Source organism: Rhinolophus sinicus, chromosome 2 (genome assembly GCF_057876585.1).
Source record: "Rhinolophus sinicus isolate RSI-liver-muscle chromosome 2, RSI-T2T, whole genome shotgun sequence".
Classification (NCBI taxonomy): Eukaryota; Metazoa; Chordata; class Mammalia; order Chiroptera; family Rhinolophidae; genus Rhinolophus; species Rhinolophus sinicus.
In genome coordinates this window covers 184,828,121-184,853,933 of record NC_142502.1, presented here as the reverse complement: position 1 = coordinate 184,853,933, position 25,813 = coordinate 184,828,121, and the positions used below count along the sequence as shown (strand labels likewise).

The window sequence follows — 25,813 nt, the reverse complement described above, 5'->3', positions numbered from 1 at the left end:
GTTTTGTGTTGGCCTGTGAGAGCCCCATTCTGCTTCCTGTGGCCCTCAGCGCTCTCGGTGAAGGTGCATTCAGCGGGTGGAGATGCTGTTTGTAAACTCAGCCCCTCCTGTGTCCCTGTAGTTTTCACTGTGTCTATAAATCTTGTGCAGCCCGTACTTCAATGTCAGCCTAATGCCAGGAAATATGTGTGGAAGTAAAAGATGGCTGTTCTTGGCAGGTTTGACTGTGACACTTCCTCCCTCCTTACCTCCCTCCCTCCCTCCCTTCCTCCCTCCTTCCCTCCCTCCCTCCCTCCCTCCCTCCCTCCCTCCCTCCCTCCCTCCCTCCACCCTGTGGTCTAATCAGCAAGGCAGCATGTCAGCACATACCCAGTGAGGACAGAGTGGGGACCAGGGATGTCAGCATGGACCCTGGGGGCAGACATGGTTTCTCAGCCTGTGGCCATTGAGATACTTCTGGTTTTCCCAGCAGCAGAAAACCCAGCAAAAGGTGCTCCAGCCATGGGGATGCTTGTCTCACCGGCCCTGAAGTCCAGAGGCAGCACGCTGTAGACGGGGCTGGTTCAGCAGCTGAGAGAACCATTGAGGAACCCCCAGGTTCCTTCCACCGCTCCCCCCCACCCCGCCCCCATCCAGCCTCACAGCCAGCTTTTGTCCTCCAGTTGTCTTCTCAGGGTCCCCACAGGGCTGTTGCCGTTCTGGGTGGTACAGCTGACAGGGAGCATTCCATAGGCAGGAAGAGAAGCCACCCTGTCTTCTGCTCTTTGAGAAGGAAAACTTTCTAGAATTCTCCCTCCCCATGAGCCTGACTTCTCATTGGCCAATACCCAGGCCAGGCCTTGGCCAGGACCATGAGGTGGTCGTGACTGGCCAGTCAAGATGCGCCCTTGGCTGAGGAGGCCCGCCTCCCCCAAAGGGCATGGCACCAGGAAGGGTGAACAAAAGTGCGGTTCTGTTTCCAAGGTGGGTGCCAACAGTGTCTGTCACACCTGCCCACCTGTCAGGGGACCTCTCTGAGCCTCACGTGTAGAAGGGATGCAATGAGGGGAGGCAGGTGATCAAGTTAAGTGTGCAGAGCTTGTAGCTTGGAGCCTGACTCATGGCAGGCTGTCAGGGACTGTGGCTATTTTGTTGATTTTAGTAATCAATATCTTTTAAGACATGCCTCTGAATAGAAGCAATGAGCCCATCTGCAACTGTTTTCCAAGCCAGTGGCACCACCAGGGGCTGGTTCATGGTGAAGCTCTGGAGGTGCCCACAGCCACGGGCAGAGCCATCGGGTGGGGTGGGAGGGTGAGGCCAGGTGGCCTGGGGGTGGATCCAACTTGCTACAAAGAGGCAAGATGGCACCTTTGACCATTCTGCCTAGCCTGAAGGAATCTCCCTTCCCACGGAGGGGCTGGAATTTTACAAAAATGGAACTGGAACTGGCAAAGGTTAAATCAGTAGCGCTTGCTGGGGAGGTTGCAGTGCTACAAACGGGGGACATTGTCTAGCGGGCACAGAGGAGAATGACCACTGTGGTAGGGTTCTCCAGAGAAGCAGAAGCAACGGGCTCTGTCTACAGGGGATATTGGATATTGGAGACACAGGTGAGGGAGCTTGTGAGCCTTGGCCTGCAGCGAGGGGTGTTTATGGAGCAAACCTTCTGGAGGATGAGCCTGGGGTGTGGCCAAGCTGGGCACTGCCAGGGGCCAGAGGAGCCATGGCGTGAGTGTGTGGCCAGGGGAGGAAAGGCAAAGAACGGGGCTTTCCCCTCCATTGCCTATGGGCTCTTTCTGGCAGCTTCTGGGAATGAGCTGGGGGTGGGCCTCCCTGAGGCCAAGACCTGAAGGGGGCCCTCTCCAGGGCCTGCCAGCTGCCCTCCTGCATCCTGAAAGGGTACGTTTGATCCCATCCTGGCCAGGTCCAGAGGAGGCCATTTTCTCCTGCCTGTGAGCTGGCTGTGCCCACAACGCGAGCACACACATTCCCCAGCATCACTGTCTTGCTCTTACCGCACTTTACAGTTTACAAGGGCCATCACGGTGCGGCTGCTCCACCTGCAGGTGACAAGGAAACAGGCCAGGGAAGGGGAGGGGCCTGCTCCACAGACCCATCGCCAACTCCCAGACTCCACTAGCAACCGGCCAGACCCCTCAGGGCTAACTCGGGTCCCAGGACATCAGTGGCAAAATCAGAACTAGCCAGATCATCTGGCCCCAGACACCACCCCTTTACTGGTGTGTATATGTGTGTGTGAGTGTGTGTGTGTGTGTGTGTGTGTGTGTGTGTGTGTGTGTGGTCTCTGTGTCTGTATGTTTGAGGACGGACAGGTGATATGACTGGCTGATCTGCACACGTGGCTCTGTGGGATGGGTCCAGTTTGGAGTGTGTCCCGTGTGAAGGGTCGCAGATGGAGACCCAGGCACGTCCTGTGTACAGCTCAGTATCGAGGGTCTGGAGCATCTAGCTTGTGCCTCTGTTGACAGGTTGGCAGCTCCTGGAGACATGTGTGAGGCTGTGTTGAGTGGCAGCCCTGGTAGCTCAGTCCAGGTGGGCAGGTGGGGGAACCCAAGCCCGCCCTGGCGCTGGCCTGGCCCTGGCTGTCAGCCGGGCCAGCTCTGCTCCTGCTGTGCAGCACCCACCCTGCTCCTGGCCTAACGGGTTGACAGCGGCCTCCTTGAACTTCATCTCACCCCTACACCAGGCCATTCCTAAGACTGTAAATGTCCCGTCCTTCAAAAGCTGTCCCCACTCTTCCCTACACTCCCCATGCGCCCCTCACTCATGGAGTTTCCCCTCATATTGACCTCGTCCGTTCACTTCTGGTCTCCTTCACCCCCAGAGCCAGGGCCAGGCCTGGCTTAGAATGAGGAGCTGGGCAACGAGTGAGTGAACGAATGAACGCGTCAGCGTGTGGCCACGCCTGCTGTCTGGAACTGCTCCTGCATGGGCCCTGGACACACAAGTCCCAGTTTGGCCAAGTGACTCTGGACTAGGCTCTCCTTATCCCATGGGTAATATGGGGCCTAGAGAGCAGGTGCTGTCAGCTGGCAGCAGGGGGTGTGGGGCTTTAGGGGAGTGCAAAGCCCCCCTATGGGCTAGGGTCTGCCCTCCTGACTCTGGCTCAGAACGAGGGCTGCGAGTGGCCCCGGGCTTCTCTAGATACCAGGTACCCTCGGGGAGCCCTGAGGTGCGAAGAGCACAGACCCGAGGTCTGAGCAAAGATGGGGCAACACTGGTCTTGATATTCGGAGATAAGTGGGACCTGAGCCCTGGCCTCAAGGCTGGCTTAGTGGGTGGAGGATAGACGGGGAGCACCCTCTGCTTCCCACAGCACTCGCGCTTCAGTGGGGAGGCCAAGTCTGCCCAAATAGCCCGGGGGTAGGGGGCAGGCTGTAAGCAGCGTCCTGGGCTGAAGTGGTGGCGGGTGGGTGCCAGGTGTGGTGTGGGTACCTTAGGAGGTGGCTAGGCAGTGCGCTACCCACTCCCAACAGGCAGGGGGCAGCAAGAACACAGGCTGCTGGGACCCACCAGCTGTTCACTGGGAATGAGGCCGGAGGGCCAGGGCTGGGCTGGGAGGTGAGCTTCACCAGGAGGGGCTCAGAAAGAGCTTTGGTGGGAGCAACCTGGTTTTGGACAAGGCTGCCTGGAGCCCCTTTCTCAGAGCCCTGGATACCTCGATGTGGCTGGCCCTGGATCTCCCTCTGAGCCTGGCCACACGCCTAACCCCACAAGCCTTCGGTCACAATTGGCTCTGTCAGCGTTTGCTGAGGGATTAAGTGATTGACAACTTGGTCATGGCACCTGACCCACAGAGAAGCCTCAAGCTCTAGGTGCTGCTGCCCCTTGGTGGCTGTGGCGGGGAAGGCCATCCCGGGCTCAGTTGTGCGGATCCTCCAGGCCTCCCAGAGCCTGGTTTTGGAGCAGCGTGGGCTTGTTTTATACATTAGGAGTCTTCTGTCCCTGTCCCACTCGACAGATGAAGAGACCGAGGCCGCAGGAGCACCTGATTTTCTTTGAGCCACAAGCACACAGAAGCTGAAGCTGGGCTCCTGGTAACTCGGTTACCTTGGTTACCTGCTACCCTGTCCATAGGGTGCCCAGTTAAGTACGAATTTCAGATAAACAACAAATAATCTTTTAGTATTCATATGTCTCATGCAATATTTTATTTTTAAAAAAATCTTTTATTTATGTGTGTTTTTCCAGGACCCATCAGCTCCAAGTCAAGTAGTTGTTTCAATCTAGTCGTGGAGGGCGCTGCTCACAATGGCCCATGTAGGGATCGAACCTGCAACCTTGTTAAGAACACTGGGCTTGTGGGGACAGAGTCCCAGAGAGCAGTTGCTAGGCTCTCGGCCTCATGTAGAAAGGTGCTGGCTCAGGTAGTAGATGGCCATCAGCTGTGACTAGTTGGCCATCAGCTGTAACCAGTTAGCCATTGGCCACTGATATAACTGCCGTGGCTAAGCTAGCAAGGACGGATTGCAGCTAGTAAGTGGGGTGGGTTTGTTGGTTGGTTGGTTGGCAGAGAAGCGGACGGCAGATTGCGGGTTGTGTGGCTCCTGCTTCCTGTGTCTCGATCAGCCGCCGGCGAGAAATAGTGGTATGAACCCCCCATCCATGGCTCCGTTCATGTTCCTTTTTGGCCTCACCATATCCTGCGTTCTTGTGCGGGGAGCGGGACTAGAGTCCCCGCATGATAGGGCTCTAACCAACTGAGCTAACCGGCCGCCCCAATATTTTATATTTTGATTTGCTGTATCTGGCAACCCTACCTGTCAAGCCATGAAGCTGAGCTTGCTCAGGCCCTGGGGCAGCTCAGAAGCTGGAGGGGGCAGGCTGCCTCACAGGCCCCTCCCCAGGCAAGAGCCCATGGCCCTCCTGGTGGAACTACCCCTCATGCTCAAAATCTTATCCTCAGCCCAGCCTGGCCCTCAGCGCTCCGGCTCAGCCCTCGCCAAGACCACAGCCTGAGGAAAGTCACCCATATACGAAAGCTCTACATCAGTAGCCCCTGTGACCAGAGGCAGAGCATGTCCTGTCATGACCTGACCCTCCTCATTCTAGAGTCAACAATAAGGATGGGTTGAATCCGCCTACTCCCCAAAATAGCAGCAAGGATCTCCAGGTGTTTTTACTCAGTGCACGCAATTCTGAGCTTCCCCAATTCTGCCTCAACAACCCTGCAGGATAGGCACTTTGAGGAGAACGAAGGGGTGGGGGCCCCAGACCCTAGCAGGTCGGGGTTCACCCGGGTCAGGTCATGACTCGTGCATGACTGCAGCTCACAGTGCCAACCTCTGCAGGGCTCGGAGCCTCAGGTGCTCGGGGACACCCTCTGTTGCCTCCCAGGGCAGGGAGTGAGGCTGGGAGAGAGCAAAGACCAGGAGCTGTGTCCCCGCCCTTGGGGGGACAGAGAAGGAGGCTCATTCTTGTCAGGCTTCTTTTCCTTTGTTAAGTGGCCAGGAGCAGAGGCCAGCCAGGGAAGCTGGAGGCCTATTCATTCTAAGGTCCTCCTAACTGGCTGGCTCACCTTGCACGAGTCACTTAGCCTGTCTGGGCTTTATCCATTTCTTAAAAAAGAAGCTGGGAGAACTCAGCAAAGACCTGCTTCAAATGACATCTGACCTTGAAACCTGATTCGTCAAACTGGGTGAAACAGAGGGCAGGGCCCTTCCTTGAACTCTGCCGATCACCCCCAGGTGTCAAAGCTCCTTGAGACCTTTGATTTAAAAATGCTGATGTCACCTCCAGGGGTAGTCAGTCCTCCAGCAGGGCCGAGATGGCTCCAAGTACTGGACGGCCCACACTGAAGAAAGTATGGGATTACAGCCAGGAAAGGCCCCTTGCTGGTCCCTATGAGGTGACCAGCCAACCAGCAAGGGAATAACCTAAGAACACTTAATAAGGACGGAATTTGCATAGAAATGCAAGGTCACCATCATAGGGGATTTGCATAGAAATGCAGTGACAAATGCATGTCATTGTGAGGGGCATGGGAGCGCATGACTATAAAGCAAGCTGAGTGAGGCCTGGGTAGGCCAGTGGGTCCCAACTGCAAGGTGGCACAAAGGATGGTTAGCCAGGAGGGGAGAGTGCGGCCAAAGGCATGGACGGTGGTCTGTCTGTAGCCTCTGGCCCACCCCTTGGTGCAGACTAGTCCACGAGGGGCAGTGCAGATAGCTGGGAGCCCCAGCACTCAGGGTCTGCCCCTGACCCCAGGTGACTCCTGACAGGGCAGAAAGCCCCACCTTTTGGGGAGCTAGGGGTTGACCTGCCACAATTCCAGAGTGCATGAATGTTCTTGCCCTTGGTTCCAGTGGGAGCCTCATGAGCTGGGTGGCATGAGCCAGCCCAGGGGCCCTATACAGCTCATGAGCAGGTCTTGGCCAATCCCACCCAGGTCCCTGACCTAGCCCACTGGCACAGGTTTAGCAGCACGTTCGTGAGCTAGGAAAAGCACCAAGGGGACACGGGAGTCATCTGACATCAGGACTTAACCTCTGAACCTTTCCTCACCTGGAGGCGTGTTTTTAAATTCCGTTAAGTCAGTAATGCCTTCAAGCGCACATGAAGTCGGTCTGCACCCTCCTCCTTGGGCATCATTCTCCTGCTGTTTGTCAGTACTTGCAGAAATGTTCTGTGCACGGATGTGTACACACATGGCAAGTTGGGTTTGCTTTTCACGCACAGCGGGGCAGGCCCCGGCGCTCCTCACTCAGCTCCTCCTCCAACATGGGTCCCTCAGGTCGGCACGCCCTTCACGCAGCGTCGTGTACCAGTGACCACATCAGCGCCCTCTGCGTGTGCGTAGGGTTTTTACCACGTGCCACCATGACAACCGGGTTTGTCAGAGAAGTCTTAGAATTGTTGGTTCAAAGACAAAGTGGATTATTTTGATATTGCCAAATTCCGTGATTCCTGCAATCCACTTTTCCTTCTCTCGTGGGTGAGCATGCCTGCTTACCCAGCAAGCTAGGGATGGCTTATCTTTGCCAATCTGACAGGGGACATTCTCACGGTTTTAATATGTGCTGGAAAATCGCCATTTTCAAAAGGTTGTCTTTGAAACCCTGGTCATGTTTTGACCCCTTTCTATTGAATTGTTCCTTTTTCACTGACTTTTAAGATGAAGAAATTAGCTTCTTTCATGTGCCATAGTTTTCCCCATTTGTCCTTTGTCTTTTTTACTTCAAATGTCTCCTAATAGTTTTGTGGTCTGCTACACCTTTCATCTAGAATTGACTGGTCTTGTGGCTTGGGGCTCCTTTTTTTCCCAGTGGTCACCCAATTGCCTGTCCCCACCCCGTGTCTGGGATGGGCCCAGCGATCTGCATTTTATGATGCTCCCTAAGTGATTCTTGCTAATTCCTTCTTTTTAAGTCAAAGACCTACTTTACCAAGATTTTAGGCTTGGTATCCAGCTCACATTTTAGGGGGACTCTGAGTTCCTTTGAGTATCAGTGGTGAGCATCAGATCGTCAGGAACCAGACAAGGATGTGCTCACAGGAAGTGGGGCAGATGGTTAGTGTTCTCTCCTCCCCTCCTCCGGGAAGGGCCTGTTTTCTTTGTGGCTCCTGAAAAGTATTATTCACATTCTGGCAACTAAAACCGTATTATTGGGTCCAGGGAGGGAGACCAGAGCTGGTGACAAGCCCATCTGGTTGAACAGCCAAGGAAGAGGGAACCAGAAAGCACAGCAATGCAATGTCCACCATGTGGGGCCTAGGCCTCGGGGGAAGGCGGCTTTTTAGGATACCGGGAATCACTCCCCTCAACTCCTTTGTAACTGGAGGGCTTCATTTACTCCACAATCTATAAAGCCACAGCATCCCAATCTATACCACTTGCTGCTTTCCCATGTCCCTCTAAATGAAGCTGGTGGCTTCTCAGAGCGACATCTGGCTCATACATGGCCTCCCTTCCTCACTATGCAGTGACACAGGGATTCACAATTTCCCTTTTAGGGTTTAAGTAGCATGAGAGCCTGCTACTTTTTGGGTGCAAGTTGAATAAGAAAACATAAAAGGCCAGTGGTCAAGGTCAGAGAAGAAGGTAAAGATCTGCAACACAGAATAATTGCTGCATTTATTAAAATAAGTTGCCAGTCAAATGCTGTACTACATTCCTAACTTGTTTGTAACTATGACACTTGTCCTGGGAGTGAAGTCACGGTGGGAAGGGAATGTCTCTAGACTCTGCGGGAAGGGCTCAGAGGGCCTAGTGCACCTTCTCGGGGCACTGGCCACGCCAGGAACAGCCCGTCAGTTAGCAAAGGGCTCCGGGTGTGCCACAGCCACCCTGTGGACACTCAGGGTGGGCTGAGCCACCGAGGCAGACGTTGGCCACTGTCAACAGCAGAGGGTATGGCCTGTCTCATCCATCCTTTTCCTTTTCCCTGCATGTGGGCTAGATCCACTATTCCTGTGAGAATCCACAGCAAACTTGATACAGGACTCATGAACTTGAACTGAAAATGCCTAACAGGAAGAAAGGCGTTTCCATGAAGTTTCAAAATAATGAAAACCATTAACTCCTAAGTCCTCAGGGACAATTTTCTCAGCACGTGGGGGAAAAAAACATCAATTCCCACTTGTAAAACATATTCAAGGTGAGCCATTTGCAATGGACACACTGTGAAAATTTCCCAATGCCTAATTATTTCAAGATACTTTATTTTTCAAACAGGTCACAACACCAAGCTTCGGGCCCATTCTGCCAATGTACAAGCTACAAACGCTTGCTCAGCAGAGCTCAGGGGTACTCTTTAGTAGCATGTTTGAAAAGTGAATAAAAATCCATATAAAACAAATATTCAAAGTTTCCATAGGAACACAGATAAGTGTGACCCCATCTCCCAGTCTTCCATATTATTCCATCTGTGCCAACCCTACTTAAAAAGACATTTCAAACTAGCAGTAATTAAGTTAAATGGTCCCCCCAAATCCCTTAATTCAAGCTACACTCGCAGTAACAGCTACAAGAATGGCATCTACACATTAATACTAGCTGAAGCACAGGCTGCCGGGTGGCGTTTCATCCCACTCTCCCAGGCACAAGACACAGGCAGAGTGCTGACATCCTGCCCCTCCACTTCAGGTGGGAAGTCCTGGTTCTGGATTTGCTGCATCAGTTGCCTGAGAGAGAGAGAAAGAGAGAGATGGCATATTCAGAAATCCTGAGTCATCCGTACAGCAGTTTTGAATAACTTATTCATGAGCCTATTTACTTCCTTGGTCACTGTGTCATCAGGAAGCAATTTAATGTATTTCTAAAGCAAGCAATTCTTCAGAACCATTTTTTCGGTAATAAGGAAACCACAGATCACATGATTCATTAAGACACTCTCATTACATAGAAATGTCTTAACAAGTCTTCTAAAATGGTTATGCCTTAGGAAGAAATCTGAAAACACAAGCCACTACGATTGGAAAGATTTTTTTCCATCCATTTGTATTTCCCAAATTTTCTAGAGCATATATTCTTAACACAGAGAGAATAAATTTAAAGAAACATTGTATTTAATCCTAAGCAAAACCATTTCCTGTCCGGCCCCCACACACCCACTGTCACTAACCATGTCGGCCCTGACATCACATAGTAGATGGTCGGCCTCTGGAACCCGTTGAAAGTAGAAGCGGCAGCGACGGTGTAAGCACCCATGTCCTCAAAAAGCATCCAGTCGCCCACCTGCATCTCGGGCAAGCCACAGCGCTCAACAATGCGATCGAGGCCGTCACACGTGGGCCCCCAGATGCTGGAGGAGTAGTACTTCTCGTCTGGCTTGGGCCTCTACATTTGAGGGAAACACACCTAGTTACACCTGTTGAGACCAATCACCTTAACTCTCACATACAGTATTATAACCAGAAGGTACCTTCTGCAGAAGGGGCTTCACGTGGGCATGATCATAGAGGATGCAATTAAACGATCCATATACTCCATCATTCACGTAATACATAAAGGTTTTTTCGCTCGACTCATCTTCATCTAGAAAGCAGATTAGGCTCAATTACCACTTTCTGCACCACTTTCAGTTAGACACACAATGATTCAATCCTGTACCTACCATCAGAGCCTGTTTGTTCCTTTAATACGAGTTTTTTGGCAATGATATTAACTGCAAGCGTGAACGCTGATGCAACATAGTATCTGCCTGGCTCAGCTATGACCGTCACTCCTGAGTCTGACGGGAAATACTTGTCCAGTGCTGGGTTGATTACATTGACCATCTACGAAAGTGAGACAGACAGGAGCAGTCAGCCATGAAGGGGAACCACAGGGAGAGCAGTGCTCTGACATGACATAAAAACATTTAAGAGCAGCCATCAGCAGAGGTCTTATCAAGCAACAGCAGCAAAAAATAAAAATAAACATCTCCCTGAAAATCAGCCTGTATACCCCCATAGTTTTACTTTGATTCCCCTCCGGATACGCTTTCTATCCTTTTTAGGATGTCATGGGTTGGGTATTTTATGAAATAGTACAAAACAAATGACCACTTATGAGGTATCAAAGTGCCTTAATATTTCCACATGCCACAGGATGAAACTTTCTATTCTGCCAACTTCACATAATTATAATAAGTAAGAATGTCATCTTTGTTATAAACTTGAGCGCCATCCAACGAACGGCTTCTTAACTTCGTAGTGACTAAACACTCAAAAGGTTTTAAGGAGAGGAAATACAAACTCTAGGCAAGTACATTTGGCATAATAACGTACTGCAGGTACTCCAATTGCATCCCTTTATTTAAATGTTGTCGTTTTGCTATAATGTTGATGAGAAGCCCCAGGAACTTAACTCTTGCTTATATCAATCAGCCTGTGGTACAACTGGGTTTTGTTATACAGCCTTTCTCTTAAAGTCCAGGACCAGGGGTGACTGATTAGCTTAGTTGATTAGAGCGTGTGCTAACACCACCAAGGTTACCAGTTCAATTCCCTCATGGGCCACTGTGAGCTGTGCCCTCCTTTAAAAAAGAAAGAAAGAAAAGGGATTCGGCAAGTTCTCAGGACTCCACAGGCCAATCCCATTAAAAAAATAAAATAAAATGTCCAGACCTACTGACAATGTTAAGTGACAAAGTCAGCAAATTTTTATTTCCACAGCAACATTTCTTAATGTAATCAACTGTTTCCCAAGACTTTTAAGGAAAATTGACTCATATTAGTTTAGAAAAACCAAAGAATGTTAAATACAATTTTGCTAAAATAGCTCCAGTACATTGTAGTTTTGTTATGAAATACCTCTTCAAATTTAAGCTTCACATCCTCGGATCCCGGAAAGCCACCACCAATATCAAGCAGATACATGTTGAAACCAACCTCAGCCTAGAACCAAGAAAATTAAGTCAATCAGACAGCCAGATTCATAACAAATCATGAAAAATGTATATAGCAAATGGGTGTAAGCTTCTGTGATACAGGATAACTAGTTACTGTCAGCCCTGCCCCCACCCCCACCTGGGATTTAGATACACTCACTCCCATGTCAAAGACACAGCGGGCATCCGAGATGGCCTGCACGAAGGTCTCAGGGTCAGTACAGCCACTTCCCACGTGGAAGCTGGGGCAATAAGAAAGGAGAATACGTTATTTCTGTAAGTAACTATTTACAGTGGGAAAAAAACCTGTAAAACTTGCATTGTCTAATATTATCTTAGCCTCTAACCACCAAGGTCTCACCTGACACCAATGACATCAATATTTAGCTCTTTCGCCCGTTCCAAAAGCAGCCTGCTGGTTTTGAGTGTGGCACCAAATTTAACACTGAGACGACAGACTGCTTTGGAATCATCAGTGGCAATCCGCAAAACCAACCTAGAAGCAAGAAAAGTCTATCAACTTTACATGACACAAGATCATTTACAGACATGGTTGCAATACAAAGAGAATCCTCGGCTCTGATACTCTGTGGTTCCCGTCTAATATGGTTCTATTATCAAGAGGGGTTAAGCTATTTTCTACTTGGTCTCTGACCCAGTAAATTACACAGGTAACTTACTAAGTATAGAAAATCTAAGGACCGGCAAGTTGAGTTGTTTGACAATCGAGATCCCGTATCTGACCCTGCCGTCACCCGGAAGAGTAACTCACTTGGCCTTTGGATGTGCCCTGGCAACTTTCATCAACTCGACTTCACTATCAAAAGTCATCATCTGGACTCCATTATTGGCAGCATATTTAATCTGAGACACTTGTTTACAAGGATTTGCATAGATAATCCTTTCTGGAGGCACCCCAAGACTCTGCACCAGTTGTATTTCAGTCTGAAAAAGAGGTATTTACACTATACATATGCAGCTAAGAAATGAATGAAACAGAAAAACATGGGAAGTTGTCCCTCTAGTCCCCCCAACTCTTTAACATCTACCACCCCAGAAACACAACTTGATCTGCCCTGTTGGGAACACCAGGGCCACGTGACAGAATCATTTCGAGTCCTGCCGCTTTTTGCTTACCTTGCTGGCACAGTCAAATCCTGTCCCAATAGCAGCTAGGGTCTTCACTATGGTTCTGCTATCATTGCATTTGACTGCATAAAAGGGGGTGACCCGAGGAAGTGCTTTTAACCATTTCAGATGTTTCTTCAGAATGTCTCCCAAGTCCGCAACATAGAAGGCGTCCTTATCATCCTGCAGTTACAGTAAGAGTGGTCACAGGGACGCATTCGCTGCCTGACAGTATGTGCGACATTCCCAATTAGTCCTACTCGTTTTAGTCCAGTCACTGACATGAATATCACTACCATCACTGGGTGATCCACAGTTAAACCTAAATTCCCACACAAGACACTGAGTTCCATTACATTTCCCTAAGACCCCATTAAGTTTCCCACTCATCTGCGCGGCATTCTCCAGCTACACTGCCAGCATGGATTAATATACTTACGGAAGAAGAGACTTCATTAATTTTTTGGTCCAGAATGTCCTTGGCAGTAAAGCCTTCATCAAGGAAATGGCACTCAAACTCTTCATTATTAAAGTTGTTCATGGTTTCTGGACGTTCTTCTGAAACGCAACAAACTGCAAATAGGGTAGAGAAACTGACTTCAGAAGCCTTAGCAATACTTAGTATTAATAATTCGTACGTAACAAGATTAGCCCCCAACAACCATGAATACTTACAAGGAAAACTAAGAGATGGAACTCAAATTATTGCCAGCTTTTCACAAAGGCAATTCTCCTGGAATTCTAAGTCCTGCTGAAAAATGGGTGTACTCGACGTAGCAGTGGAAATGTCCTGATAAACACAGAAGCTGCTGTCCACCTTAGGAACACAGATGGAAAGATTAGGCCCTACGTACCACACCCAGGAAGCAGGGCTACTGCAGCACCTCGCCTAACTCTCTGGGTTTGGGAATCCCATTACTCCTAGGTCTTAGTCACATGATTCCATAAACCTCTACACCATCTGAGGACACCAGATTCAACACTTTAGATTTTTTCAAAGCAGCACACTAAAATTCTATAGGCATTTCAACAAGCACTTCAAACATTCATGCTAAAAAATGCAGAATGTAAGCTTCAGAAGCTTTTCTGTACTTACCGTGTTTTCTGGAAAATAAGACCTAGCCAGACAATCAGCTCTAGTGCGTCTTTTGGAGCAAAAATTAATATAAGACCTGGTCTTATTTAACTATAAGACCCAGTATTATATAACTTCAAACAGCATTATAGCACTTATTAAAAGCTGCCAGTTAGACAGCCTGCTGTTTCCTACTTTTACTAAGTCTTACACAGAATAATTTTTGCGATTAACAGGCATCATGGAAATGTCTCAGGCTGAGTTTACTGAGTGCTCTTAATGTTTCCTGCGAATTTCATGAGCTTCTTTTCATGCAGGGCAGGTATTTTTAAAAACTGCATCTTCAAACCAACATAATGTACTATAGTTGCTGTATTTGATCAGAAATCAGCATTCTTGAACTAGTGTCGCTTACTAAATTAGCAATTCTGGGAATCCCAACAGGCACTCTAATATTTGCTTAGCTATGAATGATAATCATAGGAGAGTAATTTTTGGCAAACTTCATGAATAACAAAAATAAGCAAGCATAAATGAATTACGAATAAGCAAAAATAAAGCTTGTAACAATCAGAACCACTATCCTTGTTGGCCTTCATGAAATGTGACATTGGTGAATTACAGTTATCTTAAAATTATTTTAAACCTATTTAATTTCTGCCAGGTATAAAGCCTTCTTTTCCACTGTGCAACCCATTTCAGTGCCTGCAGCCTACAGGCAGAGGCGAGGCAATGGTTCAGGGCCAGTTTGCTCTGGCATGGGGCACTATGAGAGGCCCACGGAGACGGACCTGCCATAAATCCAAACCCATGCATGGCAGAACTTGTTTGAAGGCTTGATCTAATGCGACTTTTTGGCATTGTCAAACCTCCTAAATCACCCCTAGGGTAAGACAACAGATTAGGGTCAGCAAACCTATTTTATCCATATAAATAACATTTAAATAGTCTCAAGTGATGACAGACTGGATTAATTAGGGTCTTGTTAAATATCTTTAAGGCAATGTTCAGGCTTAAACTTGGAAGATTTTCTTTTAAATACACCACTATTAATTATTGCTTTCCTGTATCTTTTGAAGCTTTATTTTAATTATTTGCAATAGAGATGTTTCACCCAAGAACACCTCTTGGTGTTCTGTGTAAGCTAAGTCACTTAAAAGGATGAATTGATTAGCACAAGACAGCACTTTTCTGCTCTAAGTCTTTGCTGCCAATTGGGTAATGTTTTAAGAGCTAGGAACCAGTTTAAACAGAAACTGAAAAAAATTCACAAGTCAACTAAATTACACCCAATTTTAGGTTTAAATAAAGTCAACACATTCTTTGTTCTCCCCAGAAATTTGTAAAAGGTTCTGCTTCCCACACTTTCACCAATTATTTAGGATTCTCAAACACAATCAGCCTTTTTTGAAAACCCTGGGGCTGGTTCCTACATGTAGCTCTGTTCCTGAACTGGGATCTTCATTTTCCAGGCTTTTCATAAATCACTAAGTCATTCAAAGAGTCCTTAAATAGACACTTTTTAGCCACGGCTAGCTAAGCGTTTATCACAGCTACTACAAGGCTATCTTAGCTACAGCAACTCCTGTGGGTTCTATATTGGGTCATTTGCTCTGTGCACATAGCAAAAATAAAAACTGAAAAATTCCAGGACAAAGCAGAATCATGGTACGTCTCAGCCTTAACAACTGTGAGATGAGCGATGGGCGCCACGAGATCCGCTCGGGCTCGTTTCATACCTCTCCTGCACCTGCTACCCGACTTGCCACATGGGTTTTTAAAAAAAAATAGCGGTTGAAGGAACGACCGGGCCTTCTCAGCAGCTTCCGGCTCGGAACCCCACGTCAGTGGTGCGGCCGAGGCGCAACGCGGGCCCCTGCAGCCCCGGCGACCCTCAGCCGGGGCAATTAGGGACAGGGCTGACCGCGCGCGGGGAAGGCGGCCACCGTGCACGCACTGGGCCAGGTGGTCAGCTCCCCGCTTCACGGGGGAAACCAGGAACCCGGGGGCAGCGACTTCCCAAGGTCAGGGTCCGGCGGCCGGCTCTGCGACCACGTGCCCCTAGCAGGCGCGGGTCTGGAGTCCCCGGCCTTCGTCCCGGCCCCGCGCGCGGGCACACGTGGCCGTCCCCCCGCCTGCTCCCCAACAGCCCGGACGCGCCCTTCTCACCTTAAGTAGGGGTGTCTCAAGCCGACCCCATGGAGACGCCGCTGCCGCTGAGCACGCAGGGCCGCCCGCCGCCCCCGTCAGCCCGCCGCCTCGCTCCCTCCCGCGGAGGACCGCCGGCCCGAGGTGGCGCCGGAGCGATGGCAGAGGGGCGGCGGCGGCGGAGGCTGAGGGGACTGACAAAGCCCAACGCGCCGCTGCTCCCCTACTTATAGCGCCGGGCGTGTCGTCATGGAGACGCACCAGCTCAAACCAGCCGCGATCGGTTCCGTCCGGGCGTCCTCCGAGGGAGGGGGCGGAGCGCGGCGGTGCCTGCCAACCCGGGCCCTGCAGAGGGGTGGAGGCCGCGGGCGGTTAAACGTCAGCGCATCCGAGCGCCGCCCGGTCTGCCCCCGGCCTCGCGCCCTGCCCGGCCCTGCGGCAGTTCGGCGCAGGCGCACACCGCCGCAGGACCCCGACTCCGCCGGCCGCGCGCTCCTCCTGCCCTGCGGCCGGCCCGCGCGTGCGCCCGGGGCCTCGCGGGCGCTCCCTTTCGCTCCCGGCTCCCGCTGCCCGCTGTCCGCTCGGCCCTTAGCCTTGTGCCAAGAGCTGCCGCCACAGAATTGCAAAAGCTGCTGTTGACCGCCGCTGACTCTCAGTCACGCAAAAGTGTTCTTGCACATGCCATTAAATGCCTCGTGCCCTCGGGCAGAGGAAGGAAATTGCGGGCGCGAGCTGGCCACGTGGACACCCCCACCCCTGGCGGACTCTGGCCCCTTCTGCCCCACGCCTTTATTTCTGTGGACGGGAACTGGAAATGATTGTGGTGCCAGTGTACCAGGAGGGGGACAGAGATGCTGACAGAGGAAGGGGCGTGTTGAGGGGCACCAGGCAAGTCACCTATGCGGGTAGCTGGCACCCAAGCCACTGCGCCAGTAAACCATGGCTAACCCATACAGGTGTCTTCCAACTAGATGGCAGACAGCAGTGAACACGTGAAAATACGGTCCACTTGATTAAGCCAGAGACTCGTTGTCTAAAGGCGTTGGGGGAACGGGTAGGCGGTAACGCGTCTCCAAGCCACCAAGCGGCTCCACTGCCTTTCGCCGTGTGGATGGCGCTCATCAATGACTAGACATCTTTAAGGGCAGCTGCTGTTGCCATGCTTTGAGTTGCCTAAGTCCCAACTCACCAACAATGTCTACGCGCTGAATACATATGGCAAAAGCCTGGCAAAAGCCGCGTAGGAAACTGGTTGCCCCTAAAGAGTGCAGCCAGAGCCACTCCCCACAGCAGGTCCCAAGGAGGGGCTGAAGGAATTTGCGGATTGCTTTTTTTTTTTTTTTTTTTTTTTTCCATTTTACCATTCCTTTCCTTGAAAACAAAATCCAACAATTACGTTCCACCCTAGGATGTGGGTTGTGATCAACGTGAGGGCTTCCGGTAAGAGTTAAAGAACGTGTGAAACTAGCCCTGGCGGAGCTGTGGGTGCAGGGAGACCCTGGAGGAGCTCAGTGCTGTAGCCCGGCCCTGGCCCCAACTTCTGTGTAATCTTGGGTAAATCCCTTCTTTGGGTCTTGGAGGAGGCTGGAGTAGATAACCCCAGGGTCTTTCCAGCAACAAAACCCTGTGAGGTTTTGAAAAACCTCCTTTGTCCTGGGCCCTGGGCCTCCTTTAGCCGTAGGACCCAGGGCGTAGTCGGTTTCATGAATGTATGCTTGAATGAATGATCTTAGTCTCCTTGGAACCCGCCTGGCTTCCAGAGATCCCAGAACAGGGAAGATAGCCGTGAACAGAAGTGAGTCTTCATATGTGAAGGCATGTGCTGATGGGCAGAGCTGCCTGTTGTCTTGGGTGCCCTGATCAACTTCATTTTTACACAGCCCTCGAACAACCACTGGGGACAAGAACCAGGGATTAGGGTGAGTGAGAGGCGGTTATCTCCACCCTAATAAACTTAATTCCTAAGAAAGGATGAGAGTAATGAGATTAACAAGACCATCAGAGAACGTTTACAGCCCCGGGCGCTAAAAGGAATAGCTTTGACCTCCTGCGAGCACCCTGGGATTTGTTCCCCCTCTGTGAGGAAACATTTTGTTCCAATGACACACACAGTTTTCCTCACACTCCGGAAGTCTCTGTGTCCAGTGCCCAAAAGGGCACACTGTCCGCACTGCCCAGCTTTCCATGGTACATCAATCAACCAGTCATTGCGAGGCGAACACAGTCCCCATATGTGGTCTCTTCCCAGCAGAGGGGACCGGATATCTCGGCATGTGGGATTCTGGTAGCAGCCTAGCGTGGAGGGAAGGACAGTCAGCCTCTGTCCTTCCAGCAGCTTGCTGCTGTGTGACCTTGACCACTTCCCTGACTCTCTCTGTGAGCCTGTTTCTCCAGTCATCCAGGGAAGAGGTTAGGCCACATCTAGGGTCCCTTTCAGCTGAGTTCTGTGATTGTATTTTACATTTAGAAGTATTAGCTGGAACGTAGAGTCAAGTTCTGGATTCAGGAACCTGGTGGTCTGTCCCTGTGCTGTACACATGTGCCACTCACACCCCAGGCACCCACACACACTGCCTCTCCTGCTAACCTTCCTCAAACATGCCAACTCCTGCCCACATGCTGCACTCTCCTCTGGGGAGGCCAGGCCTTGCCCAGATGACCCATCTGACCCAGATGAGGAAACAGAAGCAGGGGAAGGAGGCCGTGCTCCTCGCAGGCAAACTCTTGTAGAGGCCCTTGGCCTTGGGCCTGGGAGTAAGCAAGGCCTGAGTCATTAAACCCAGTTAGTTATTAACCTGGATTCAAGAATAAACCCATGGTGACTAAACCGGGCTTCATTCAAAGGCATGACTTTCTGCATAGTTTCACTACACTTTATCCTCTCCCTTACGATTTTCTTAGAGAAAAGCAACAGATCCTTGTCAACTACGTGGTGCCCAATGCATAGAAGTTACCCTTACGTGGACATGAGGTTTTTATATTTGGTGCAGAAGCAGTAAAAGAAGTGAACAAAAACAACAAGACGTGCATTGGACATTGCCAGTAAGATCTGCGTCCTAAGTCATCCCACCTGAGTCCTGGACCAACTCCAATGTTTTCAGCCACTCTCAGCACCTAGCTCGTTGTGAAGTCCTGGGCATCACTTCCCCTCTCTGGGTCTCAGGCTTCTTCTATGAAATGCTCTCTGGCTGGATTGGACTGGATCGAGAACGCAGGACCTTGCGCTCTGATGTTCTAAGAGTCTCTGACGTCTTTTACGGAGAGAGCTCTGTATGAATCCTCTGACTGCATTTTCTGAACTGACAATGAGGACACGTCTGATGAAGGAGGTGTTTTTTCTTAACTTTTTTCACGAAAGGGGTTATAAAGGTATATGGTAATTACAGATTGAAGGAGTCATCTTTACCGGAAAGAATGAAAAAGCATGAAAGACGACAGTCAGCTAGCATTTATGTATCCATGTACTCAATACTGGAATATTTGACATTGAGCACTTCCTGGAAAATGCGTTTGTATTCTGTCTATGGTCATATTCTGCACCAAATTTCTTCCCAGCAGCACAGTAAGAGTTGATCATGGAGGGAGGTTCGTGACATCCAGCCACAGGGGGACTTCGGGTGGTGAGGACCTATTCTGTGCGGGTGCCAGAACTCAGGACCCCTGCATAAAGGGAACAAACAGTCATGGGACAGTCTAATCACATGTGGCTGTTTGACCAAAAATAGTGTTCCAAAGCTCAATCACTCGCCAACACTCCAGCCTCACCCTTGAATCGTTTTAGGTGTTTCCTAAAATCCAGTCTACCCTCCAAGGTGGAAAATGTGCTTCTTTGCCAATATTCAAACAATGGGCCCCAGGCCTCAGAGAACTTCCGGGGAGGCCCTCCTGGCTCTGAGCAACACAGGCATCATCAGAGAAGCAGGGAGCCTCCAAAAGTATTTGGGAAGCCGAAGACACCCCTGTGCGAGTGGGAGTCCCAGGACATTTGTTATACAGTGTTGTTGCATCACTGCCCCACCTTGCCCCCACCCTGGTGTGGCTTTTTGGGCGGCTGCTGGGACATGGGTCATCTGGCAGGAACTGGGCCACGGCCCACTGGAGCCCAGCAGGGCCCTGCAGTAGGTCAGTGACTACACTGTACATTTCAGAGCAGAGGTGGCCTGTGTCCAGAGGTGAGAGCACAAGGTCATTTGACTGGCAGATGATTTTAGCAATGCTTTCTCTCCCCCAGCCTGCCTTTCCATTGGGCTGAAAACAGAGTCCCAGTTAAGTGTGTGCCGGGCCAGCATTCGTATGTGCCACCCTCATAACACGTAGGCTGATGGCAGGACAGAAGGTTTTCAGATATGATTACTTTACTCATTTATTTGAAATCCTTCATTGGTGGCCCTTGGTCTACAGGATAAAATCCAAATGCCTGGTGCCCAGGACTCCCCAAGTTCCACCTGCTCACCTTCCCAGCCTCGTCTCCTGCCACTCCGTCCCTCCTAAACCGCTCTGGTCTGCAGCCCCTGCTTGCCTGCCATCCCAGCTTGTATCACACAGTATGGTCACCTTGGGTCTTCTCCCCCTCTCCTCCCCTCCCACTCCCTGTGAAGTCAGGGCCACGATTTACTTATCTTCTTACATTCAGTTTCTAGTTCAGTACCTGGCACGTTCAATACAGTGAAATTAAAACTAGTCCTGAAAAATTTCTGATTTGTGGTTGCTCCATGACTGATTAGCTCTTGGGACTTTCTCCCCGTGTGCTATCTGAAATAGAGGGACAAAAGATTCTGAATATCCTTCCTTTGGTCATTTATTCATTCAATACATGTTTATATTGGGTGTCACCTATGTGCCCGTGACGTGCTGGGTGAGGGACCCTCTTGGCTGCAGCGGTGGGCTGGGTTCTCAGGAACCAGCAGGGAACTGATGAGAGCTCAAAGAGGCCGAACCTTCTCCTCAGAGCTGAAAGAAAATGGCCTCTTTTGTTTTATTTTTCTCCTAAGTTCCTGGTGACTGCCTCTGACCCAACATGTCACAGCACCTCTGCTGGGTTTTGCTACTGCCCCAGTTTTGCTGGAGCCCCACCCGAGTGGGGCCCCACCTTTGGGAAGCCCCAGACCTGTAAGAGTTCTTCCTCTCATGACAGGGAATAGCATGTGGAGGGCCCTTGCACAACCCAGGCCTTTTGGAAGGTGTGTGTTCTGCCCGGGGGTGCTGTGAGCTCCACATTCCTACCCAGTCAGAACCACAACCAACCGGCCGAAGGGCCTGCAATGTCATGATGGACTGAGCCACAGGGGACCCTGAGCACAGGCAGCCGTGCGTCTGGGCTCCTAAGGGGAGGCTGCGGGATCATCACTGTCCCCCAATAGCCTGGGAGCCCCTGTTCTAGCCCAGGGCCCCTCCAGCTATCAAGGAGAAAGACGTGCGCCAAGGAGGTCCCTGCCCTCAGGACACTCACAGTCCAGAGGGGAGGCTGGGCCCCAGGCTTGTGCCCTGGTAGGTTCTGGTCCCCAGGACAGTGGCCACACAGCGTCCAACCATGGAACGTGAGCTCTGGTCTGTCTATTAGAAACAGCTCACGGAGAAGCCTGGGCTGGGGCGAGGGGGGAAGGCCCCGGGGCACCCAGGGCAAGAAGAGACTGCTGGGCACCTAGGGAGGTGACCGTCCATGTGTCTAGCTCACTTGGGGAGAGGACCGAGGGCTGTGAGAGGGGTCATCCCGGGGGTAGCACTTGACCCCTGGGGCCCCCGCCTTCCCTGTGCAGATAACGCAGCTTTGTCTCACCCTGCATTTCCCACCAGCCCAACCAAATCCTTACTGACAATAGCACCTGGTGATCTTAGAAGGAAGGTTAATCCCATGAATAGGTACAAAACGTTGCTGTTTGGCGTGTTATGCTGTGCCACTCAGGGCCTGCGCAGGCAGTTCAGTAGGGCGATTTAACACGGGAACCAGTTAGAGAGGTGATAACATGTAACAACCGCAGGCGGCTGCTGCCACTCACAGGGATGGGCAAAAAAGGGAGCGAGGGCCCCAGCAGAGCTGTGGTCACCTGGGGGCTGTCCAGTGGGAACTTGAACCAGAGAGGCACTAACCAGAGGGGGCTGGAACCACCGAGAGGAAGCAGCCAAGCTGGGGCTCCTGCTCGAAGTACAGAGACAGGAGAAAAAGGATCCAGCTTCTCCCATCCTCTAATCTCCTAGCAGGGCCTCCTGATCAGAACCTGTTGGCAAGAATGCTGGTCAGTGTGATTTTCAGGGGCCAGCCCCCACCCCCATCCCACCCTGAGAAACAGAGCAGGGCCCCGGTGGGGTGGGGCCTGGGTCTGAGACCAACATGCTAATGACGGGCATGGCCCCTTTCCAAAGGCTTGTCCCAGTCTTCCTGCCCCGTTGTAGACACTGCCTAAGAAGAGTTCCAGTGAGCGGTGGTACGTTTCATATTGTCTTAAGCAATAGGGAAAATTCATCATCTCACATAACGAGAAGTCTCAAGGAAGTGAGGCTCCAGTTTCATTCCCTCAGGGCCTCCCCGAAGACCCACCAAAGACCAGCCCGGTCTTTTCATCTTTCTCACCTCCATGCCCAGGGTGTGGGCCCAGCTCGCTCAGGCCGTCAGCTTCCAGGTAGCCGTCCGTGCTCCGGGCATCAGTTATACAGATAAGGCGAAGGCTTGTGGAGAAAGGAGAAGGGGCTTTCTTCTTCTACATCTCTCTATATCCAAGAAGTAACTCTTCCCAGCAGACGTCCCTTCCTATCTCACGGGGTGATTGTATCACAACCCCTGTCTTCTCCATCCCCAGAAAGGAGAGTAGGACCTCCATGTTGACATAAGCTCATTGTGAGTCACCACGCAGCACTGTAAATGGCCTCAGGCCTCCCACGAAGAGCCTGGCTGCTTGGATGATACTATCTGTCATGGGTGGAATTGTGTCCCTCCCCAATTCATAAGGTGAGTCCTAACCCCCAGTAACTCAGAATGTGATCTTGTCTGGACAGAGGGTCTTTACAGAGGCAATCAAGTTAAATGAGGTTTTTAGGATGGTTCTTGATCCAACACAACTGGTGTCCTTACAAAAAGGGTGAATTTGGATACAGAGACCGACCCCCGTGGAGGAAAGATGATATGGAGAGTCAGGGAGAGTGCCATGTGATGAAGGCAGAGTCGAGACAATGCTTCCACAAGCCAAAGATTGCCAGCAAACCAGCAAGCTGGGGAGAGGCCTGGAGCAGATTCTCTCTCACAGCCTCAGAAGGAACCAACCCTGCTGACACCTTGATCTTGGGCTTCCAGCCCCCAGACTGTGAGAGAACAAATTTCTGTTGCTTGAGTGCCCCGGTCTATGGTCCTTGGTTATGGCAGCCCGAGTGGACTAATGCACTATCTGAACAAAATCAGGGTTCGACTGCCAGAAGGAAGAAGAGAAGAATGGCATAGCTTGGGGAGAACCTCACACTTCTCCAGGACCCCCTAAGTTGTTGTAAAGAATAGAGACTGTGTGTGTGCAGGGGCTCGTTGTCAAAGCTCAAACAAGTTAACTTAAAGCTTAGAAGGCTGTAATTCCCCAGAGTTCAGCTCCCAAGTAGCGCTGTAAAGATAGTTCAAACAGAAACCCATCTTCCCTTGCTTCTTCTCAAGCACTGAAGGAGGGGTCCAGGGGTGATTAAAACCCCTCTCCTCTCTGTCACCAGCAAAGGAAATGTCCTGGGGACTGCTCACTCGCCTCCCTGGAAGATCTTTCTCTCCTTTCCTCAGCAATCCCAGCTATGTTCCCGTGACGGCCTCTCTCCTCGGGGTCACCCCCCCCCCCAGCATATGCCCCTACATATCCTTCTTACCCTCTGTACACAGCCCCTTGGGATGCCTGCTTTTCTCCTGTCAGAACATGGGAGGAACAAATCAGGCAGTGTCTTCATGGAGCTTCAAGGGAAAAAGGTGGATGTTGGAATGAAACAGAATTGTCCAAGAATAATTCAGTGGGGGGGGGGGCGGGTGGACAGGTGGCTCAGTTGGTTAGAGAGCGAGCTCTGGGCAACAGGGCTGCCAGTTCGATTCCCACATGGTCTGGTGAGCTGCGCCCCCTGCAACTAAGACTGAATACGGCACCTTGAGCTGAGCTGCCGCTGAGCTCCCGGATGGCTCAGTTGGATAGAGCGTGAGCTCTCAACCACAAGGTTGCCAGTTCAACTCCCGCAAGAGATGGTGGGCTGCGCCCCCTGCAACTAACAATGGCGACTGGACCTGGAGCTGAGCTGCGCCCTCCACAACTAAGACTGAAAGGACAACAACTTGTCTTGGGCGGAGCTGATGAGTCCTGGGAAAAACACACTACTGTTCCCCAATAAAAAGACCTGGAAATACACACTGTTCCCCAATAAAGTTAAAAAAACAATTCAGTGCATCAGTTAGTCAGTTTTATTATCGTTTTCTAAATTATCTACAGACAATGCAGGTCCTCACTGCCCACTCTGCCGTCCTGCCCTTCTTAAACCACAGCACCTGGCATGTAAAAAAGTGAGCTCTCATTACAGCTGGCTGTGGGCTCTCGGCAAAATCTTTACACCACCGGGAGTCTGGGCTTCTCACCGTTATTTTGTTGGATTGTTGGACATAGGATTGTGGGGTTGTTGGCTAGAGGATTATTCAATCAGCTCTCGAGTGCCCAGCTGTGGCCCTGATATTTGGAAGGGGCTCAACAGCCGCCAGGGGCTCATATCTGCTTCTGCCTTTCCCCCAGGCGGTTCTCTCTCCTGGAATACCTTACCCTTAGCTGTTTGCTGATCGAAATTTGCCTCAAGTCAGTGAAACTCCAGTAATTATTATTATTATTACTATTATTTAAATTAAAGTTCATTGGGGTGAAACCAGTAATTATTAATACCTTCCTAAGGATCTCTTTGCTTCTGGCCTGGCCAGGGTCTCTTGGCTGTATCTGGTCTTGTCCGGCCTCCACTTTTTTGACAAGGTGGAGAATTAGCGCTTAGGTATGTGTTGCTTTGTCACCCCAGGAAACTGCATGGCCCTTGAACGATGATGGGGCCGTGTGTTCCCTTCCCCACACCCACGTAAAGACCAAACACCTAGGGTCTCCAATAAGGAGGCCCCTCTTTTCAGGTGTTTGGGATCTCACATGGTGCTCTTGAGCACCTGAAATGTGGCTGGAGTGACGGAGAAACCGAATTTGTAATTGTATTTAATTTGAATTGGATTAAACTTAAATAGCCGTGCCTGGCTGGTGGTTACCATACTGGACACTGCAGGTCTAAGTCAAAGCTATAAATGTTGGTATTGGATATACACATAGCAACATAACAATGGCACTTGCATTTTGAAGAGTGCCTGAACTTACTAGGGCCATGATCCCTTTCAAGCCGGCCCTTGGAGAACTGTGTTCTCAGGGCAGGACCCTGGCCTGGAACAGGACATTCCTTGGAAAGTCTGTTAGTTCAGCACTTCAGCAGCACGTGGGAATAGCTCCTTAAGCCACAGGCTGTACACAAGCATCCCTGTAACTCCACAGTGAAGTGTCATAAATTACCTGAGTCTGAGAGCCACCCCATGACATCATTTTAACTTTAAAACCACTTTTTCATGCTGCTGGACAAAGGCAGTTCTTCCTGCTTATAAAACCAAACCCCTTATTACACTAAATGGACTCTCATCTACCCATTAGCTTTTGTGAGGCGCACACTGACCTGCATGAAGGATCCAGAAAGATGCTGAGCTGCAGATTTGAAGCCCAGGGGAAGTGTATGCGACACTGTCACACCTCCGTGAAGTCACATGTAGACAACTCCCAGTGACATCACTGAACGCAGCTCACAGAGCGGCCTTGTGGCCCGCTGACCGCAGGGGCAGATGGTTCCTGATGACTTAATTGCACATGTGTGCTTAGGCCTGGGGAGTGAGAATCGCAGTGCCCTGACCAGGACCCTGCCAAGAGCAGCAGCACACGTGCCCTGCCACCCTCACGGAAGCAGTGCTGGGAGGCAGAGGCCTGGTTCTGAGCCCGGGTTCTGCTGTGGGCTGGTTGTGTTACTTTAGCCCTCATTTCCCTATGCTGAACCTTACTTTTCATGTCTGTAAAATGGGAGGGCAGGGTGATTGAGCTGATGAGCTCAAAGGGCCCTTGCAATGCTGGCTTTTTCCAGACCT

The 25,813-nt window shown here is 50.7% G+C and overlaps 1 protein-coding gene and 1 non-coding gene across 4 annotated transcripts; both read right to left on the bottom strand.

Moving 5' to 3' along the window:
• Positions 1 to 8,647: 8,647 nt before the first annotated feature.
• Positions 8,648 to 16,103, bottom strand: ODC1 (ornithine decarboxylase 1). 3 transcript variants are annotated; one of them, XM_019748930.3, is made up of 12 exons: positions 15,688 to 16,103; positions 13,119 to 13,260; positions 12,883 to 13,016; positions 12,453 to 12,626; positions 12,088 to 12,260; positions 11,677 to 11,811; positions 11,476 to 11,557; positions 11,239 to 11,322; positions 10,059 to 10,221; positions 9,867 to 9,979; positions 9,567 to 9,781; positions 8,648 to 9,126 (listed from the first exon to the last, which is right to left on the bottom strand). In XM_019748930.3, exons 3-12 carry the CDS (start codon positions 12,982 to 12,984, stop codon positions 8,982 to 8,984), a joined length of 1,386 nt encoding a protein of 461 aa, XP_019604489.2. In that variant the 5' UTR covers positions 12,985 to 13,016; positions 13,119 to 13,260; positions 15,688 to 16,103; the 3' UTR covers positions 8,648 to 8,981. The 3 variants fall into 3 exon arrangements, with proteins under 3 accessions (XP_019604489.2, XP_088652424.1, XP_088652425.1); XM_088796298.1 differs by lacking the exon at positions 15,688 to 16,103 and having other exon boundaries at positions 12,883 to 13,036; positions 13,119 to 13,257; XM_088796299.1 differs by lacking the exon at positions 15,688 to 16,103 and having other exon boundaries at positions 12,883 to 13,040; positions 13,119 to 13,246.
• On the bottom strand, positions 14,201 to 14,332 carry LOC141571976 (small nucleolar RNA SNORA42/SNORA80 family). The gene has a single exon (XR_012497010.2). It is a non-coding gene; the product is annotated as a small nucleolar RNA SNORA42/SNORA80 family (small nucleolar RNA).
• Positions 16,104 to 25,813: the final 9,710 nt, after the last annotated feature.

Bases quoted from the DNA above. Each gene is read 5' to 3' on its own strand.
- ODC1 (XM_019748930.3), bottom strand. From the start codon at position 12,984: ATGAACAACTTTAATAATGAAGAGTTTGAGTGCCATTTCCTTGATGAA. The intron at 12,627-12,882 runs GTAAGTATATTA...CTGTAACTGCAG, and splicing joins TTAATGAAGTCTCTTCTTCC to GATGATAAGGACGCCTTCTA. The intron at 9,980-10,058 runs GTAGGTACAGGA...TCTGCTTTCTAG, and splicing joins GGAACAAACAGGCTCTGATG to ATGAAGATGAGTCGAGCGAA.